Consider the following 21312-nt stretch of genomic DNA (forward strand, 5'->3'; position numbering starts at 1 on the left):
TTTTTAATAAAAACAATCAGTGTGATTGAATTTTCTTAGATTCATCTCCCAAACACCAGTGATACATTTGTAAATATGACATCCAGATCATTTTAATCAAGAAATCTGACAATGGATCTTTCATCCACCATGTTTATTCAGAGGAGATTCAGAAAAATTACACATTGTTTTATTCTCTTTTCCAGTTTGAGATGAAGGTAAAAGGCCAACCCCTTCTGATAGCCAGTAGGGCTGTTTACACATATTCTGATTCTTCTTTTTCTAGTTATTTAGTAGGATTGCATCTCTCTACCCTGCTGGGAAGCTAGATGTAGCCATGTGATTTATTTGGGCCAATAAAATGTGGCAGTGATACGAGTCATTTCCAAGCAAAACTTTTAGACCTGGTGCACAATCCAGCATGTTCCCTTCCTCTTGCCTCAGTGATCATGGATGGAAACCAGTATCGAGTGGGTCTCCACCCTGAATGTCTAAGGGTTTTCATGAGCAGAGCTTCTTACTGGCCTGCACAGAGCACTTCAGTTCTGTTAAACCACTGAAATTTTACTTTTGTTGTCACGTTGTCTAGCTTATCCTAACTGATACTGCCCTAAAAAACAAAGTGGATTGCCTTAATGGAATCCTTTTTCAACATCTCATTTTTCTGCACTATCTCCACAAAGTAGCATACTATCTTATGATGAACGGTTTTTTAATAAATATCACTTGTATTGTATAGTGAATTCTACACATATTTTTGCTATCATAATAGGAGTAGAGTTCCTTTTATACGATTTTTAAGCATCCATTATTGTTAGTAGAAATCAAAACCTTTCTAGGTTACTACATCCAGCTGGAAATCGATGTAAGAGGTGCAATGAACTTAGAAAGAACCCAAGGAAAAAGAAAATGTTGCGTTTAAAAACAATGAGGATGAAAAATTAGAATTATTCAACTTAAAGGACAAAAGGCTAAGGTGACCTCCTGTGTTTAAATAGAGAAGTACTATTATTTGGAGAACAGAAAGCAGCTTCACTTTCACTGAAGCCAGCACTGCAGGAATGAAATTGAGGTATTCATTCCTACCTGTTGTCTGAGGTATTCTTGTTAAAAATAAAAAAAGATATTTTCAGCTTCACTACTCATTAAGCACTGGAATGTGCCACCTGAGAAGGTTATAAAGGCTTCTCCAGTGATTTTTGAAAGAATGCTGATAATTTAAGCATAAGCCTTACATAGAAATTAGACAAACTTTTAGAAGTTCTTTAAACTAATTATTTTATAACTACCTAACAATAGAGATAAATTTTACCTAACTGAAGAATGTTGGTCACTGCTGGGACCTGTTGAACTAAAGTTCACGTCAGCTTTAGGGAAAAAATTCTCTAGGATCATACAAGATGATCATTATGAGAGAACTGATGCTATGTTTTTATAAGACCACAGTTTTATGGTTTAGAAGATCCTCAGAACATTCATTATGGTGGGTATATTTGATGAGGAATTAGTTAATTCGGTAATGTGAAACTCAGGAGTCAGTTCAAGTATATATGACTTTTTATTAATTTCCTCATAATACACCTAGTGTCCTTTATCAAGCAGCTACAGTAGTATAGCATTGTGCCACACGCCAAGTTATATTTTGCTGTGTCATCTTATAACACTTAATATTTATACCACTTACAGTCTGCACTATTGCAGGATGTGACTTGTACTTGTTTTCATTCTCCTTGCACTATAAGTGTATTTTTTTTTAATGTATCTATGTATCTACCTCCCCTATGTGGGTTTAATTTCCTTCAGTACAAAGGCTACCTATAATCAATCATCTTTATGGTCACCCATGACATCTGCATAGTGTTATGCATATTGTGGGTGACAATCTATGTTTGTTTGCATAAATAAATGAGTTTGTAAAGTATTTTTAATATATCCCTTTCCATTTCTGAACTTCATGTCCATAGGTATCATCAAGACAGCCTTGCTCAACATGGATCGTGAAAACAGGGAGCAGTACCAAGTGGTGATTCAAGCCAAGGATATGGGTGGCCAGATGGGGGGACTGTCTGGGACCACCACAGTGAACATCACGCTGACGGATGTCAATGACAACCCTCCCCGGTTTCCCCAGAGTAGGAACATTTGATTGAATGAGTGTCTTCAGTGCACTTTTGTAAAACTGTAACTTTAAGAATGATATTCATTTCCCATTATTATTATTCATTGCCAAAGTTAGTGAACTTAGTAAGAACTGGCACATTTATTAAAATGAGTTGACAACACTGATGCTCAGTAGATGTGAACATTTATTGGTAATTAGCTGAGCGATAGTCTGATATGGCTGTTATTATAAAAGCAACATCATTGTTTTATTTTTCATTAATAAGACTACCACAGGCATAAATATGCTTGTGCAGAACATATGTACACAAGCATGCTGCTATTTGTTAGGAAAAATTTGACTTTATATTTTGTGAATTTAATCAGGCATGTAATCTCCCTTAAGTCCTCACGAGGCCTTGCAAGGGGAGGATTTATCATTTTACTGTTTCTAAAAATACAACTGTGGAAATAACTATGTACTTAATCCATTTGAAATCATAAATAGTTTTCTACATTTTGGTTAATTGAGATACCAAAAGTCATCTCTAAAATCTTTAATGCTCATGATTAGGTAAGAAGGAAGATAAAGGAGAAACCAACATTCATAAATGCGCACTCTGTCTCAAGCAGTACACTTGACCCTTTCACTTAGAGACCTCAAGTAGGTACTGGTTTTAATGTCATTTTTCTTCCAGGATCAAAATTCCTTTCTATGATTTCCTAAGAAAACTACCTGAATCCTGTCTTCCAGGAGAAAATAGCTGCCATCATTAAGTAGAAAACCCACTTACTCAAGCGTGGCCCTTTTGTAAAGCCGGTCAGCTAATAAGGGCTTCTTTTTTTTTTTTTTTTTAACATCTTTATTGGAGTATAATTGCTTTACAATGGTGTGTTAGTTTCTGCTTTATAACAAAGTGAGTTATACATATACATATGTTCCCATATGTCTTCCCTCTTGCATCTCCCTCCCTCCCGCCCTCCCTTTCCCACCCCTCTAGGTGGTCACACAGCACAGAGCTGATCTCCCTGTGCTTTGCGGCTGCTTCCCTCTAGCTATCTATTTTATATTTGGTAGTGTATATATGTCCATGACACTCTCTCTCTTTGTCACATCTTACCCTTCTCCCTCCCCATATCCTCAAGTCCATTCTCTAGTAGGTCTGTGTCTTTATTCCCGTCTTGCCACTAGGTTCTTCATGACCTTTTTTTTTTTTTCCTTAGATTCCATATATATGTGTTAGCATACTGTATTTGTTTTTCTCTTGACTTATTTCACTCTGTGTGACAGACTCAAACTCCATCCACCTCACTACAAATACCTCCATTTCGTTTCTTTTTATGGCTGAGTAATATTCCATTGTATATATGTGCCACATCTTCTTTATCCATTCATCTGTCGATGGACACTTAGGTTGCTTCCATGTCCTGGCTATTGTAAACAGAGCTGCAATGAACATTGTGGTACATGATTCTTTTTGAATTATGGTTTTCTCAGGGTATATGCCCAGTAGTGGCATTGCTGGGTCGTATGGTAATTCTATTTTTAGTTTTTTTTTTTTTTTTTTTATGGCTGTGTTGGGTCTTCGTTTCCGTGCGAGGGCCTCCTCCAGTTGCGGCAAGCGGGGGCCACTCTTCATCGCGGTGCGTGGGCCTCTCACCATCGCGGCCTCTCTTGTTGCGGAGCACAGACTCCAGACGCGCAGGCCCAGTAGGTGTGGCTCACGGGCCCAGTTACTCCGCGGCATGTGGAATCCTCCCAGACCAGGGCTCGAACCCGCCTCCCCTGCATTGGCAGGCAGACTCCCAACCACTGCGCCACCAGGGAAGCCCTATTTTTAGTTTTTTAAGGAACCTCCATACTGTTCTCCATAGTGGCTGTATCAATTTGCATTCCCACCAACAGTGCAAGAGTGTTCCCTTTTCTCCACACCCTCTCCAAACATAGGCAGAACACTCTATGACATAAATCACAGCAAGATCCTTTCTGACCCAGCTCCTAGAGAAATGGAAATAAAAACAAAAATAAACAAATGGGACCAAATGAAACTTAAAAGCCTTTGCACAGCAAAGGAAACCATAAACAAGACCAAAAGACAACCCTCAGAATGGGAGAAAATATTTGCAAATGAAGCAACTGACAAAGGATTAATCTCCAAGATTTACAAGCAGCTCATGCAGCTCAATAACAAAAAAACAAACAACCCAATCCAAAAATGGGCAGAAGACCTAAATAGACATTTCTCCAAAGAAGATATACAGACTGCCAACAAACACATGAAAGAATGCTCAACATCATTAATCATTAGAGAAATGCAAATCAAAACTACAATGAGATACCATCTCACACCGGTCAGAATGGCCATCATCAAAGGGCTTCTTTTATAATGGAGATACACACAGATCAACAGGAGATAGTTTTATCTTGTTTACTTTTTTCAAGTATTTTAACCACAGTAGTTAAATGCAAAAACAGAATAGCTAACTAATTTCTGATTTAACGGGGAGAAGAAAGGTTTTATGAACCCTAAAACATCCCCCACAGAGGCCTGAAATGAAAATATCAGGATCACCAGCCCTTTTCCCAGAAACCTCCTTTTCCATATGGGGATGTCTTGAGGAAGGATAGCAGAAGGATTACCCATACCACGGGACCTTCCCCCTCTGTGCTCTCTCCTTGAATAAATAGACTGTGATCATTACTGCGTAATGTCCCGACGCAAGGGATGGGAGAATATAGAAAGGGGCTGGAGGCACCCAAAAGGGAAGTGGAATACACTAGAGAAAAAACTTGGCATGTTTTATCATTTTTACCAAGGATGAGCTCAATACTTAGTGGATTAAATATTGTTGAAGGACTATATTTTAGTAGTGTCATAGTCTAAATTTTTTTCCCAAAGCAATTTGTGTAAATAGTTGGCAAAATGTAATGGGTGAGAATAGAATAAGTTTTGTTTTTACCATTTGTCTGTTCCTAAGCACATGCTGGCCTGACAGATCTAATTGAAACTCACATGTACTCTCCTTCAAGGAATTTTCCAACATGAGAAAAGTGTATGTCTAGTTTTTAAATTAGTAATATAAATACAAGAATGGGAGAAATCTATGCATAGAAAAAACACTAGTAACATTTAAAGGAAGAAATTAGTCAAAATTAGAAAAAATTAAGAGCTTTTTTCTCAATGTATTTATCTATATCCCTAACTGCAACTAGACCAGCTTCATGTAGGAGTGAAGGAATCTCTACTTGGATACATTCTCGAAGTGCTGTAATTTGTTTTCACCTTCAGTTATTATTAGCAATGACAAAAAGAGCTCTTTTAAAGAACACCTAGTAATTGGCTTAAAGTCACAGTTCAGGTTAAATTCTTTTTTATTCTTTCTGCTAGATTACATTAACAGGGGTCTTCGCAACCTTCCGTGCCCTCCTTTCACAGTTCAGACTTTCTCACAATCACACCATAAACTTGGAAGCCTACTTACAGGAGAAGAAAAGTGTTTTCCCTTTGCCACGAGACAGGTCATGAAATAGGAGAAATAGTCTTAACAATCATGAAAGTAAAAACATTAAGGAGCCTAGGGCACCATTAATTATTTTAAGGAAAGCACAAATCTGCCTGCATCCATGGTAATGTCTGAACGAACTGCTAGAAAATGGGTTTTGTTTTTAGTATGATGGAATGTAATTAGTCTGTATTTGACTTATTTCTGTCTGGTGATTAATAGGTACATACCAGTTTAAAACCCCTGAATCATCTCCGCCGGGTACACCAATTGGCAGGATCAAAGCCAGCGATGCCGACCTGGGAGAAAATGCTGACATTGAGTACAGCATTACAGAGGGAGAGGGGCTGGACATGTTTGATGTCATCACCGATCAGGAAACCCAGGAAGGGATTATAACTGTCAAAAAGGTAATGCATTTTTTAAAATACCACACAAATGAAGGCATTTACTTTTCTCTGATCCCCAAGTAACTGGGGGCAATTACATCTCACATGAACGTTCCTCTCAAGTCTTGTCTTATTAATTTTCTTTCTAAGACCTAGTCTAATTATATTGAGAGTTCTTTGGTTGGCTTTCAGGGGTCCTCAATAATCTTATACATTCATTAATTCCATACTTTCAGTAAATTTTTATTAAAGACTTCCTAAGTAAATAAACAATATAAACAAATGATATACAAAAAATACATGAAATAAATAATGTAAGTGAAGAATAAATTTAAAAACAGTTCCAGACACTGTTCTAGATGCTGGAGGTGCAATAGTACATTCAACAGAATGGTCTCTCCTCTCAGGGAACTGCTCTCATGGACAAGAAAGCAAATAAACAAAGAAACATGTATAACTACAAACTCCGTTACATGCTTTGAAGGAAGAGAATAATACAAGCAGTGATAAAGATGGTTTGAATTAGAGAGGATATATAAAGACCACAAAAATAAAGTAACAAAATTTCCTGCAAGCTCTTTAGCTACTTTTTGGAACACAATAATAAAGTTTTTATTTTCTAAATTCCTATTTTCCTCTATGTACTTATTCACTATTTAACCCCCAGAATTGTTTGGTACCACGGAGCAGTATACTAAAATATGGCAAAAATTAAAAACCAATAAACTGTGTGCTTCAAAGCTAAAAATAATATTAGTTTTGGTTACTTTTTTTAAAGATTTCACTTTTATCATGTATGGTGTAATATTTTCTCTCTCCTGTCGCATATTGTTGTATTTGCTGGTAAATATAAGCGTAAGTAGATGTAAATAAGAAGAAAAGTTTTCCTCTTAAGCTTTGGATTACATGTCTTAATATCTGGAAATAAATAAAACAATAAAACATGTTTAAGTGACATTCAGATCAATGTTTTATACTATAACATAATTAGGAAGCCCATTAGTGTGCATTAACCTTTTTAATTTTCTTGGTGCCTTATCAGATTCAAACTGAAATTTTGCCTAGCCGACTAAATCACATTCACTAACGTCTTGATTAATTGTGTTTCTCGTGAGCCTTGTCATATTATCATCTAAAACTAAAAGTCAACAACAAGCATTTGGGTTCACTATGTCTCCAGAAGCAGAGATACTTCTCCTAAAGACCTCTGACAACAATGATCATTACTTTCTTTGGCAAGTAATTAGCCGGATGCCCTTATCAGGATATCACTTGGACTATTTTATCAACTCATGCCAAAAAAAACCCATTTTTAATCTATTTTATCTGAATGAAGAACAAGGAATCATGCTGCAAACCAGTGGTTCTCCATCCTGGCTGCTCAGTAGAATCACTAGGGGAGGTGTTTAAAAGTCTAGATTGCCATCCCCACCCCAGATATTTTGGTTTAGTGGTCCAGGGTGGGGCTCAGATATTGGCAATTTTTTTTAATTAAAAAAAAAAATTTTTGGCCGTACCACGCAGCATGTGGGATCTTAGTTCCCCGACCAGGGATCGAACCCACACCCCCTGTGGAAGCACAGTCTTAACCACTGGACTGCCAGGGAAGTCCCTTGGCAAATTTTAAGCACTCATTAGCTGTTCAATTAAAGCCAAATGTGACAACATCTGACACAGAAGGATCTACTACATATTTGCCAACCTGCCCCTGGCGAGGCTCCCTGTAGTCAAATATAAGGATTTTTTTTAAAGGGGGCCTGTCCTAGGTTCCCTCCTGCTTCTAGGTTCCCTCTCCTGCCCATTATAACTTGCATCCCTGGTGCGTGATTTCAGCCCACACTTCCATCAGGATTGTGTGGTATCTGAACTCCAATGTCTTTACCCAATATCACGCTGTGTAGTGATGTCTCAAAGCAATATGATCACTTTCATTTATCTGTGATTTGCACTAAAAATGGCTCATGCCTTGGCTTTCTGTGTCTTGGCTGCTTTAAATATGTCACTTCTTCCTCCCCACACCCCCTGCAAGCTCTTGGACTTTGAAAAGAAGAAAGTGTACACCCTCAAAGTGGAAGCCTCCAACCCTCACATTGAACCCCGCTTTCTTTACCTGGGTCCATTCAAAGATTCAGCCACAGTTAAAATTATGGTGGAAGATGTAGACGAGCCCCCTGTCTTCAGCAAACTGGCCTACATCCTACAAATAAGAGAAGATGCTCAGATAAATACGACAATAGGCTCAGTCACAGCCCAGGATCCAGATGCTGCCCGGAATCCTGTCAAGTAAGCACACTTCTGTGACATGTCTCTTCCATAAGTTTGTTGATTTATATTCAAATATTCACTTGTAAGTTGGAAAAGAGGAATCCCGTTTTTCCAATTAGTTTTGTCTTCCTGAAAAACTACTTTAAAGTACCTTTACTAACTCTACTCTTCTTGCTCAACATAAAATATTATTTTAGCAACGATGTAAACCTAAAAAACTCAAAATCTGGGGTGAAAAAACATAAAATGAGCTATAAGGAGGTTACTGCTTACATGGAAGTGGTACAAGGTAATGCAGCTGAATGGTCTGGGATTTTTTTTTTTTTTTAGGTCTTAGATTTGTCAGAGATTTGTGTGGAACGGAGAAAGCATTTTTAACAAACAAGGCGCTGTGCTTGAAAGTCAGTTTTTCAAGTGTGGAAGAACCCACCATGTAACACTTACAGGCAGAATTATGCTCCATTTGGATGCATAATTTTTTTCTGTTGCAGACATGGATAAAAACAAGCACTGTTTCATGATATACGTCTGTGAAATCCTGGGGAAATTAAATTAAAGAGCTGAATCCAAATATATACTATGTAAGCAAGCTCTATTTTCCCTGTACTTTCCTTACACCTTCGTTGTAAATCATGTTGTAAGAAAGCCTCATTGCCCTTTGAGACCACCGCTGCTTAAGTATTCTAGAATCTTATCATGAAAGCACTGGAGTCAACAACTTTGAGCCTTTACCAGTAGCTTAGTTGACTAGATGAGAAAAGTGCTAAACCAGAATATTATTGTGTAAATTATTCCTCATAAAGAAAGTAAGCAGACTGAGAAGCTGTACCAGTGAGTCTACAGATCTATTCTGATCAGGGCACTTGCCATGTGCCAGGCATGTTCTAGGCACTAGAGATATGACAGAGAACAGTACCAAGTCCTGATCTCATGGAGCTTACATTCTAATTGGGGAAGACAGAAATAAGCAAATGATAAATATATGCTATGTCAGGTGAAACTAAAGTGTAAGCAGTAAGATAAGACAGAGTATAGAAAACAAAGGGTATCTGGGGTACTATTTTAGATAGCGTGGTCAGGCTTGGCCTTGTTGGAAATCATCTGAATAAAGATCTGAATGAAATGAAGGGTTGAACCACACTGCTATCTGGGGGAGGAACATGCCAACAAGAGGGGAAAGCAAGGGTAAGGTCTGATATCAGAGCTGGCTTGGCAGGTAGGAGTAGAGGCCTCCGCAGCCGAGAGAGGGGCGCAGGCGGGGAGGTTTGGTAGGTGGTGAGTGAAGCAGGGCCTACTGGGGTTTGTAGGCGCTGGTAACCACTGGATTTTATTCTGACTGAGGTAAGAAGCCGCTGGAGAGCTTTGGGTAGAAAAGTTAACTAATCCAAAACTACTCTCTAAGAGGATCACGTTGGCTGCTGCATGAAGAATATTATTGCAGATGAAAGAGTTTGAGGCTCTAAGGCAGTCATTTTCCAACTTTTTAGCCATTGAGCCCTTGAGTTCAACTTTTTAGCCATTGAGTCCAAATGAAACCTCAGGGCAAGTCCCACATCTAAAACTCAAAAATGCCTGGCTTATTTTCAGGGAATAATTTTAAATCTTTGGGAAAACAGACTCTGTTGTCTTATCATTCTACTGGAATACCTGTAGACTCCTTAAATTGGATGATGGGCAACCCAAAGCAGCCACATGAGAGCCCCATGGGTCAAGTGTTCCTCCATATACATTTAACATTATTAATAAGGAAAATGAATGACGGCCTCTGCTCGTACAACACAAATAATCTTAAGTACTTTCCCAACGTGCAGAGTTTGTTCTACTGCATAAGACAAAAATTTTAGCAAGTCAACATCAAGACCAATTTAAAAGTGCTAATGCTGGAAGTTTATAAATATGAGCTTCGGTTACCTCTTTGATCAGTCAACATGCTTTTAATTGAAGGAGATAATGTCTTCTGGGAATGTAGACTTCATTTTTATGTCTGTTTTACTTTTTATACCAAATAGCACTTTTACCCATTGCATTTATTTTATGCTTTATTACAGGAAGTAGTTAGCTAGTCAGATTAGGTTGGCTGTCAGCTAATTTTAAAGTTTTTTCAGCCAGCCTTCCCTTGGTACATATGGATTTCATATATAGATATAGCTTTAAGGATAAAAATACACATAGATATATTAGTATATAGATGCACATTCCAGTGGGTTTTTTTATAGGATAAACTGATTCTTATATTCAGAAATTACAACCACACATAGTTTTTGGTTATTCAAGACATAAATATTGCACAAGTAAGTGCTAGACACAATGTTAGGTGCACAATTAATACTAGAGAATTCTTCCCCAAACAATGATTTATCATTATGTAAGCACAAATCTTTAATTCTTTAATCACATAAAATAATTTTCTTCCAACAACTTCATATCACAAGTGTACTTTGATTTCCATGGAAGTCTTATAAAATGTCACCCTGAACACTTATCAAGAAAAATTTACATGCAAACACACTTTCTTTTCCTGACCCACAGATCTCCCTTCAGGATACATGAGAGGACAAATTATTGAATCACAGAATACAATAAAGTTCTAGGGAAAAAAATGAGGTACATAGCAGAATGATCTGCTATAATCATGATGAGATTGGTTACCTTTTTCCTCATCAGTTATTATTACAATTAATGTGACTGGACAGTAAATTTCTGGATATAAATAGAAATTACTTTGGAAAGAAAAACAACAAACAAATGAGGCCTTGTGTGCCTCAAATGAGATATCTTTCCTAAACAATGTAGACATTTTAGGTTTTCTATTAATTTTTAAATCCCCAGTTAAGTAAAGAAAATAATACACAATTATGGTATTTCCTAAATAGTCCTCTCTCTTTAAAATCAAAAGCCGCCTTCAAGTAAAAATTCCTCACCCCTTACCCTTTATTTCAAGGCTTAATTGGAAAATACGATTACTTGTAAAACTTAAAACTATAGCAGGAAGAAAAGAGGCAAAGAGCAAGAAAAGATTACTGCTGTGTATAATTGTTAACAGCTTATAAAGGCAATAAGCATCATGTCTTAAACTTGACATTTTTCATGAAAGAAAAAAATATATTTGTAGAAAATTATTAAATTCCTTACAAAGGCTATGAATACTGAGATTTCCTTTTTGGTAATTATGTCCTATAAATATTTATCATTCTCAAATTAAAAATGAAGAAAGGTGATCAAGCAAGTTCAATGCAATTGGCTAAATTCTTAATAAATGTTGATTCATGACATAAATGGCAAAACAGTAGATATTTCACCTGTTTCAACCCTTTTGATAATAAAACACTAGATTTATGTAAGCTGAAACTAAAATTCCAGCTTGACATATATGTATCCATTGTGAACTTCATTAATTCTCTTTAAAATCAAGTTTAAATAGCCTACAATAATGGAATATATATTTTTTAGATACCTGCTAGATGACAAAAATAGATTTTATTAAGATAACACTGTTTATTATAATTCACTAGTAGTACTTTAAAACAAAATAATTAATTGAAATAGAATCTTGGAACATGGTACACTATTTGCAAGTTAGTAACGAGAGTTTTTATTAAAAGCATTCATAATGCTTTTATGTATTAAAAGCATTATGACTTTTACATAAAAGTGTATGACTAGGTAGGACATTTACTTAAAATATATTTCTACTGAGTTGACATTTTAAAATCTCCTATCATGATGTACATTTTGAGAATCCAGCTGAAATAGGCAATTTTTTGTTCATAATGGCCTTCGCATATCAACTTTCTTCTGAGTTTTCTCTTTAATGCTCCCCCCATAAAACAGGATGTATACATATTTTCCCCTTACATATGACTATTCCAGACACTAGTAATAAATTTATAAAGAAGGTAACATTTCTCAAAATCTACTAGTCTTTCATCAATTTCAGCGTTGAAGACTTTGTCCTGTTTTGGTTTCTAAAGCACCTCTTCGTTTTCTTTGAATTCTCCAAACTCTCCTTTTTAAAGTTTTATCAAATTCCTACTCTACTCTGGGCACTGTTCTAGTCCCTGTGGGTCTCCATTCTCCCGTTCATCCTTTAAGCAACTCCATTCTTTGCATTTTTCCCCGTTCTCTTCCTAGAGAGTTGAATAGGAAATCTAGATTGTCAGTCCAGATGTTTATCTTGAGCTTCCTGAACTTTCCTCAGGCACCTCAGCCTCAACGTATCAAAACTGGGACTTATGATCTTCCCCAAATCCTGTTCTTCACTCCTATCATTTGTGACAGCCCCGTCCAACCATTCTCCACAATTCAGCCAGTGATCTTTGTTAAGCATGAGTTAGATGGTGACACTCCTCTGCTTAAAATCCATTGGAAGATCCACATCAAGTTCAAATAAACTCCAACTCCTCCCCACAGCCAGCCCATCCTTCTACGATCCCGACTGTGGATCTCTCCGCAAGCTCATCTGCTATTTCCCTCTCCAGATTCACTAACCTCAGCCACATTAACCATCTTTTGCTTTTTCAACATAACGATTTTTTAAATAAAATGAATAATAGAAAAATAGCCAATAACCCTACTTATGCACACACACACACACACACACATTAAAGTCCTAACCAAATGTCTGAAAACTTAAGTTAAAATGTAACAATTACTATATAAACTTGATCTAAATTACATTTTTAAAAAATGAAACTTTAGTAATGATACTCAAAATCATACAACTTGTCTAGTGGGTATACTATTAAGACCTCAATTGTAAAGAAATAATTTATCAGAATATTTTGCTTAATATTAAGTTACCGATATTCAAATACTTGCTACAGGTAGAAAAAAATTCATGTAACAGATTTTCTGGGAATAGTTTTAGGATGTGAGAATAGCAAATCAAAGAAAACCTTTCTAAATTCTGCTCTGCATTATCAGGTATTCTGTTGATCGACACACAGATATGGACAGAATATTCAACATCGATTCTGGAAATGGTTCAATTTTTACATCGAAACTTCTTGACCGAGAAACATTGCTGTGGCACAACATTACAGTGATAGCAACAGAGATCAGTAAGTCCACACTTTTACCACTGCTGTCTCTGATTGACAGAGCATCTCCACAAGGGCTAGTGAAATGCGGCTGAAACTCGTCACCGTGTATTGATGATCCCACTCGATACTTACTGAGGGAAAGAGCTCTGTAATGATTTGCACTAATGTTTCTTCTAGACACGTGTTGGTTCGTTCCTAAATGCAGAAGCAACTGTGGAAGTTCTGCAGTTTGGGAACAATAAAACAGGAATGCATCTCTCAACCTAGGTTGAATTGGTACATGTTGGATTTGATTCCAAAAAGCTTATAAATCAGAACATTACAGAAGCAGCTAAAAGAAATGGGCTCACAGACGTTGTGTGTGTGTGGCCGGGAGGAGGGGTTGGGATCAAGTATATTCTAAAATGTAGGCATTGTTTAGAAATCTTTTGGATAGTCATCCTTTAGCTTTCTGTAGAATGTCTGTTTCAAAATTGTTACAGAATTAAGAGATATAAATTGTAACTTTTTCATGGTACACCAAAGTGATTAATACTAATCATCAATACTAATCAACACAATGTTTAGAAAGAATTTTATGGCAGTCCCCATGAAATTTAAGGCAGAGAAAAATAGGGCCAAAGGAATACTTCAAATAAAATGGTTATATACAGTGAAAACTGTGTAATGTAAACACAATGTGTAGACCTAAGTAGATGAAAGAAAAAGGACCTTTAAAATAGCATTTAAATGTTTGAAAATAGGCTTCTAAATTGTAGCTCATTTTTTAGTTTTTGTTTTTGATTTTAAAAGTTCAAACGTTTTTAGCTCAGTGGGGTATCTAGTGTGAAATACTCCATATTAAATGGTATAATACAGTAATATTCTTTGTCAACATAACTCATGAGATTTGAAGTGACTGAAAGATATTGAATAGAATAACAAATAACCAACATGGACAAAATGAAGCATTGCTTTCTGATAGTGATAAGAACTCCTCATTATAAATTTGTTAGGTAGGAATTTGATTTTCAGAATTTATGTGGACTAATGTGGATACCAATGACAGAGAATACTTAAAGCTTTAAAATTACAAAATTATTTCCCACTGAAAAGATCATTTTTTATAACATCATGAAATTTTATTTTTTACTGAAGTAGTCATCTCATGTACCTAAAAATTTCTGTTTTTAAGATTTAATGTTTCTAGGATATCTTTGAAAGTACTAGTGATAAAGATCTTTTAAAACTTCATCTTCTGCAGCTCTAACTTGGGAAGAATAATGTGAGCAAAATTTTAGATGCAAAGGAGCCTAAGAATCTTATTGTCCCAACTTCTTAACTACCTTTGATGCCAAGAGCCAAGAGCTTGTATTAAACCAACTCTTTCCCACTCCAGGGCCATTGCACTTGCCATTTCCTCTACATCGAGAGCCGGAAGTATTCACGTGGCTTAATCCTTCTCTTCATTCATATCTCTATGCAAATGGCATCTCATCAGAGAAGCCAATCCTGGTCATCCCATACGAAGCAGCACCTCCATCTCTCTCCAGTCCCTTTTACCTGTTTAATTTCTCCATAGCATTTGCCATCTGGCACATTATATATTTATGTGTTTACAGTTTGCCTACCCCCATAAAAACAATGCTCCAGGAAGCAGGATCTTTGTTATGTTCCCCATGTGTCCCAGCACCCTGAATAGTGGCTGGCACAAGTTAGATATTAGTTGCTCATTAAATATTTATAAGTGAACAAACAAATAGACATGAGTGAAGTGAGTGAAGAGACCTGAGGTAAGAGACTCCAGCTCCTGATTCTTAGAACAGGAATCTGCCTTCCATACTACTCAGGAGATTATCAGAGATGACAGCCAAAATACTTCATTTATCTCAGGTCTTCAAACACTGATTCTGCTCTATCATTATCCTAGATGAACAGCCTAGGCTTTGGAGTCAGACAGACCCAAGTTTGAGCCTAGGTTCCAGTCCTTACTATCTCTGTGAATATGGACAAGTTACCTAACTTCTCTGTGTCTCATCTATAATATGATGTGTTTCCTCGTCTATAATATGGGGGCAATAATTATATTTATCTCAGAAGTTTATAAGGATTAAATAAAATATAACAAAGCGCTCAGCACAATGTCTAGCTCTCAAACTAAAAAACTAAGACCATTAACAATCATTATTGTCCCATCCTTTTTCCTTCTGCCCACATTTTTCCCATCTGCCTACTTCCTTGGCTTCCTTTAAAATATGCTTCTAAAATTCCTTTTCTGGAGAACTTTTCTTTATTTTGTGTTACTCTGGGGTTTGTTATACAGTTGCACTGTACCAATAGAAGTAGCTTTGTCTCCTAGATATTTCCATCAGGTGTATCCAACTCCAGAAGTACCAAACAATCTAATTCTACTTTTTTGTGACTGTGATGATACATTATGCACTGCGGTCCTCACAGGAGCCGTGGGGAATCTATGTATGAATGAGAAAGGAGTGAGTAACCATCATCTAAAGGGGACTGGCCATCAACATATAAATGCCTATTCCTTTCTTTTTGGCATTTTTCAGATAATCCAAAGCAAAGCAGCCGAGTACCACTGTATATTAAAGTTCTAGATGTCAATGACAACCCTCCAGAATTTGCTGAATTCTATGAAACCTTTGTCTGTGAAAAAGCAAAAGCAGATCAGGTGAGTTTCATAAGGAAGTAAATTAATTAACTCAGATTAATTTAGATGTTCTAATAATTCAGATGATACACAGAGCTGAGGGCAAGTTTTGAATTATCTATGAAATAAATGCCAACAAAATTATTACTCTAAATAAGAACCAGGATGAATGTTTAACTTGCATAAGAGGACAAACAGTTTTTAAGAAAGGGAAGTTCATCAAAGACTGATGCTGATCCCAAATCAGTCTTAAGTTTTGATATAAAATAGATTAGTCACAGTTTTATTGGAAAAATCTTTATTGGTGAGCAGATACTTTTAATTACCATATATACTGGAAAGTAAAAGCTAGAACATATTTTACAATTGCCTATAATTCATAGTTTCACTTACTTAACATTGCCCATCTGTACAAGTAGTACAAATTCATGAATGTTTTACTGTTTTACACATTTGTCCCCACCTGAAATCGGTCTTTTCTGCCAGTGATATAAAAACTATGTTACAGTTTGTCAAAATAGAAGTGCACTGTTAAAATGCATGTTAAAATGGGAAGCTGAAGTTGTGTGTTTTATATTCAAACTAGCTTTTTTTGCAGGTTGATGGTTTATGTATATGCCAAGATTGCATTTCTAAGCAGGCTGTCCAAAGAGTGCCTCCATTTACTTAAGTTGCAATATTGTCATAGGTCATTGTGATATTTTATAGCTTGGTATCACTCTAGGGCCATGTTTCTCAACCCAGGTGATATTGCCCCCCAGGGGACATTTGGCAATGTCTGGGGGACATTTCTGATTGTCACAAGGAAGAGGGTACTGCTGGTTTGAAGGGAGGAGACCAGGCTTGCTGCTAAAAATGCTCCAGTGCACAGGACAGCTCCACAACAAAGTATTGTCCCTGCCTCTATTTCCAGCCTTTTAGTTCTTTGCATACAGTGGATTCATTGTAAATTTTCTAGAGGCTATCATTTTAAAAGTAAAATTAGAAGTCATTTGATCAAGCCATTTACTGCAAAACTGTAAGAAACACTTTTGAGTTAGCAAAACTTGATGGCAGCTTTATGGTTTTAATTTTAGTTGATTCAGACCATACGAGCCGTTGACAAGGATGACCCTTACAGCGGGCACCAATTCTCGTTCTCTTTGGCCCCAGAAGCAGCCAGTGGCTCAAACTTTACCATTCAAGACAACAAAGGTAAATGAGCCCAAGTTGCCTTGTCTGTCTATATATCTATATCTGCATCTATTCTCTGTCTACTCCCATCACAATGGATCCAATATATAACGTGGTTTCCACTTCCATTCACCACTTTGCTTTCCGGTTCCAGACAACACAGCGGGAATCTTAACTCGGAAAAATGGCTATAATAGACACGAGATGAGCACCTATCTCCTGCCTGTGGTCATATCAGACAATGACTACCCAGTCCAAAGCAGCACTGGGACAGTGACTGTCCGGGTCTGTGCGTGTGACCACCAAGGGAACATGCAGTCCTGCCACGCGGAGGCCCTCGTCCACCCCACGGGGCTGAGCACGGGGGCTTTGGTTGCCATCCTGCTGTGCATCGTGACCCTACTAGGTAAACTGCTTCTCCCTGCATCCTATCTCCCCATGCTGAGGGGCACACACTGTTACTGTGGCTCTCTAGATTTATCCGCCTCCCCCAGTAAGGCATACAGCCCGATCTAGGTGAGTAGAGTTATGTGCTGAGAATCTTATGTTGTTCACCCATGAACTAGTTTTTGCTTGAAAATGGCTTTGGAGAATGAACAGCTGTGAAACTTGCCCATGTCTTTCCCTACCCAGGGAGTCATTCCACCAAAAGAATATCTTTTCTATCAGACTGGGAATGAATCACAGGGGGATTCGAGGGCAATATAAATATGCCCTTTCCATTTCATTTGTTGTTTAATATTTAACCTGGCAAATGTTAAATTTTCAAAGAACAAAAGTCATTGGGCATGGGGTATGTGATGAAGGCCATTTCTACAAAGGTAAAGTTTAAAGATCAATGGGAAAGTGGAAAGAGAAATGTGATGTCTTTTTTTTTCTCATACAGGAGAATAAATAATGGTGAAATTTTCTTTAACTCAGAAAACTTATTTGGATCCACCCACTTAAATAACTACCTTCTTAGTATTGCTCTCTGATTGCCACATACACAATGTCTATTATTTCTCAGACTCTCAATAATAAATAACTTTTGTGACTAAGGAAATAAATCTGCGACCTAAAAGAAATGAATGTAATAAAAGTGAAAATCAAGATCTAACGGTGATTCAAAGGAAATTTTTACCCCCAACCAACTAATTAAGTGCACAAGTTGAGCTCAAAATGCTCCAAAGTCCCTTGACTGTTGTGAACTAAGAAATCAAATGTTAGCTAATGCAGCCCTTCGAAAAAAAAAGTTAAGATTTGAGAAGCTTGCCTACACCATGGGGGAAAAAAGTAAGCCAGAGTTAACCCGGATTTCACAGAGGGAGAAAAACTCCTTTTTAAAAAATGACAATATAGTGACTTCGAAAAGAGGGAAGGAAAACCTCCATTTCTCCAAGAAGAGAAAGCCTAGGAATCCCTGTTCAAGAGTTTCACGTTCCAGATCAACTCTGCTAATTATAACAGAGTCTTGAAACTCGGCTAAAGAACTGTGATTCTCTTTGTCAGCTAAGATTTGGGGGAAGTATTTTAAGATATGAGGATAAATAAAAACTGACAGTATGCAAAGACAAATCAGTGTTCTAATGGTGTGAGTCTGTAAAAATTGTTTTCCAAGAGAAAGATATGAATATTCTTTTTGATAAAAAAAGAGGTTATTTTTAGAAGGGCTAGACTGGCATACCGTACTCAGGAAGAATTCCATGGGCTCATGGTCTACGGAGGAAGAGCCAGCCTTCATCTCATAGAGGTCATGCTTCCCTTCCCTCATCATCTACCCACTTTGTCCTCCCCCTTAGTTTCCTTCTAACCAGCTCCCTATGTCCTCTCTTTTCATCTTTTCCCTCCAGTGAATTCACTGTCTCCTCATTACTTCTAATTTGCCTCAGTGTTTCCCACATCTTGTCTAGTCTCTTTGGAATTCTGTACCTAATTAAAAAGGAGAAAAATGGGATCTAATCTTTAGTAGGCTCACAGCATGGGCTAGACACTGGGCAAGATGCTTTACAAATGTCTTTCTCACTTAATCCTCAGAACCATCTAGTCTATATTTATCTGCATCTTACATATGAAAACTGAGGCCCCAGGGTGTGAAGCCAAGTTACACAGCTAACAGGTGGTAGAGCTAAGTTCCAAACGCAGGTCTTTACCCTGCCGACCCCTGGTGCTTCCACACTGTACTCTATTTTCTCCATGAACTTATAGAATGCAGTGTAACTTTCAGGCTGAAAGAGAGCTCGAACTAAAAATAAGACCACTGAAGAAAGTGGCAGCAAACCGGAGAGTTGGTAAGAGAAGGAAAGCCACATTGATATAGGAGGAAATCTGCCGTCAAGAAAGTGGATCATGTGGCATCTGTTGTTTTTGTCAAGAAAGCAACAGTAAAAACAACTACTACATCTCGTGCTTCTTTGGTGCTTTAGAGTTGGCATAATAACTTTCACACTGGGCACTGTGTTATTGCTTCTCTTTTACAGAGAAGGAAACTGACTTAGAAAGGTCAGATCGTTTAAGTGAACCTAGATCTGCTGATCTCAGATGCCTTGCTACTTTCCAGTTTTATGATAGGATTTGAACACAAATTTGTCCAAGCACCCTGGCCCCAAATATCTCACTGCTGTCCTCTGGCCTCAAGGGGGTAGAGAAAAGAGAAGGGCTCAGTTACAGAGAAGACAGCATTTTACTTTCTCAGAGTGTTTTTGTTCCATGTGCTTAGAACTCACATTTTCAGTTTATAAAAGTTAGCTTTGAAAAAGATCTTCCTTTTAGACAGTTACACCCTCAAGAAATTCTGTTCAGATGTGCATTGGGCCAATAAGAAAAGATACAGGCAGTTGTAACAGTAGGAGAATTAGGCAGTGCACAAATGCCTTTAAATTACTGAATGCGCCCTCTGTCTTCTAGACAATTGCACTTTCAGGTGTGCACAGGAGTAAAAGACAAGATATAGGCAACTTAAGCTGGGGAAAAATCAGGAAGTGATAAATGCCTGCTATCTTGCCTTAAATGTTGGAATGAACCTGTGTCCATCAGAATTTATTTCTTTGAGCAACAGTTAGCTTGATTCTATTCTCTATCCCAAAGGCTGTCCTTACTTACAACCCTCTGTTTTGCAAATCCGCGTCACACTGGAAACCAGCATAAAAGGTAGATTAAGAGCATCCCTCCACCCAAAGCCATGCAATTTTCCACCCACCTGGACCCCCGGGTAAAGTGAAGGTGTACAAAGCATCCACAGCTCCACTTGACATGGCCCTTCCGACTCCTCTCCTCTCCCCGGCACCTCACACGCTCCAGGCACACTTCCACTCCGTGGCCTTCCTCCTAGCTCTGTCCTCTTCTCCAGATAGTTCCTTGGATAACTCCTCGTCTCTTTGCTCAAATGTTACTTCCTCAATGATGCAGTCTCCCTCCAAAAAATATACACAGCCCCTCAAACGTACACGGAAGTCCTTCCCATCCTCCTTACTCTGCCCTACTTTTTCTTGTTTCCATTGCACTTATCACCTTCTAATAATTTCCTTATTCATGACATACATTGTTTTTTTCTGTCTCTATCCACCACCCCACCACCACCACCCCTGCCTTCCTTTTTCAGACAGGCTCTTGATCTTTTTTTTTTCATTGATAATGCTTAGAACTATACCTCGCACAGAGTTGGCACTAAATAAATATTTATTGAATAAACAAATAAATAAATACCCTGAATGAAAGGGATAAATGAGGCATCAGGAGCAAAAGAGAATGTGTACCGTTACACAACCGCATGCTTGAAAACAGCAAAATTGCATATCCTTTAGAAATAGTCTACAATCCAAACATGCTTCAAAGCATGGTAATTAAGAGTACAGGCTTTTTAGTCTGACTGACCTGGATTTCAATTGTTCATACATGTGACATCTCTAAACCTCAATTTCCTTTTATGTAAAATGGAGTTATAATGATGGTACCTACTTTGTAAGACTATTATGATAATTAAATTTGATTCGGTATGTAAAGCACTTAGCACAGTGCTTGGCACATAGAACTATCTCGATAGATCACCAATTATTAATACTATTAACATCTGAAATGTTAAATATATAGACACCTGGGTGTGCCTATATCCATTAATATAGAGATAGATATACTCATCCACCAAAAGCCATTGTTCTGTAATTCTTATTGTGATAATTCAATTTGCATGGCTCATAAAAACTGGACCATGTTATGGATGAGAGAGTAAAGAGAT

The 21312-nt window shown here is 37.4% G+C and overlaps 1 protein-coding gene across 2 annotated transcripts in view; it reads left to right on the forward strand.

Moving 5' to 3' along the window:
- Window positions 1-21312, forward strand: part of CDH6 (cadherin 6) — a 127067-nt gene that overhangs the window by 102532 nt on the left and 3223 nt on the right. For both annotated transcript variants that reach the window (XM_059916158.1, XM_059916159.1), the window contains exons 5-11: window positions 1944-2111; window positions 5806-5993; window positions 8002-8255; window positions 13161-13297; window positions 15826-15947; window positions 17003-17120; window positions 17254-17505. In XM_059916158.1, the coding sequence (XP_059772141.1) occupies window positions 1944-2111; window positions 5806-5993; window positions 8002-8255; window positions 13161-13297; window positions 15826-15947; window positions 17003-17120; window positions 17254-17505 (1239 nt within the window). The remainder of the gene's footprint in view (window positions 1-1943; window positions 2112-5805; window positions 5994-8001; window positions 8256-13160; window positions 13298-15825; window positions 15948-17002; window positions 17121-17253; window positions 17506-21312) is intronic.

The sequence above is a fragment of the Balaenoptera ricei genome, chromosome 3 (assembly GCF_028023285.1).
Source record: "Balaenoptera ricei isolate mBalRic1 chromosome 3, mBalRic1.hap2, whole genome shotgun sequence".
NCBI classification, from domain to species: Eukaryota; Metazoa; Chordata; class Mammalia; order Artiodactyla; family Balaenopteridae; genus Balaenoptera; species Balaenoptera ricei.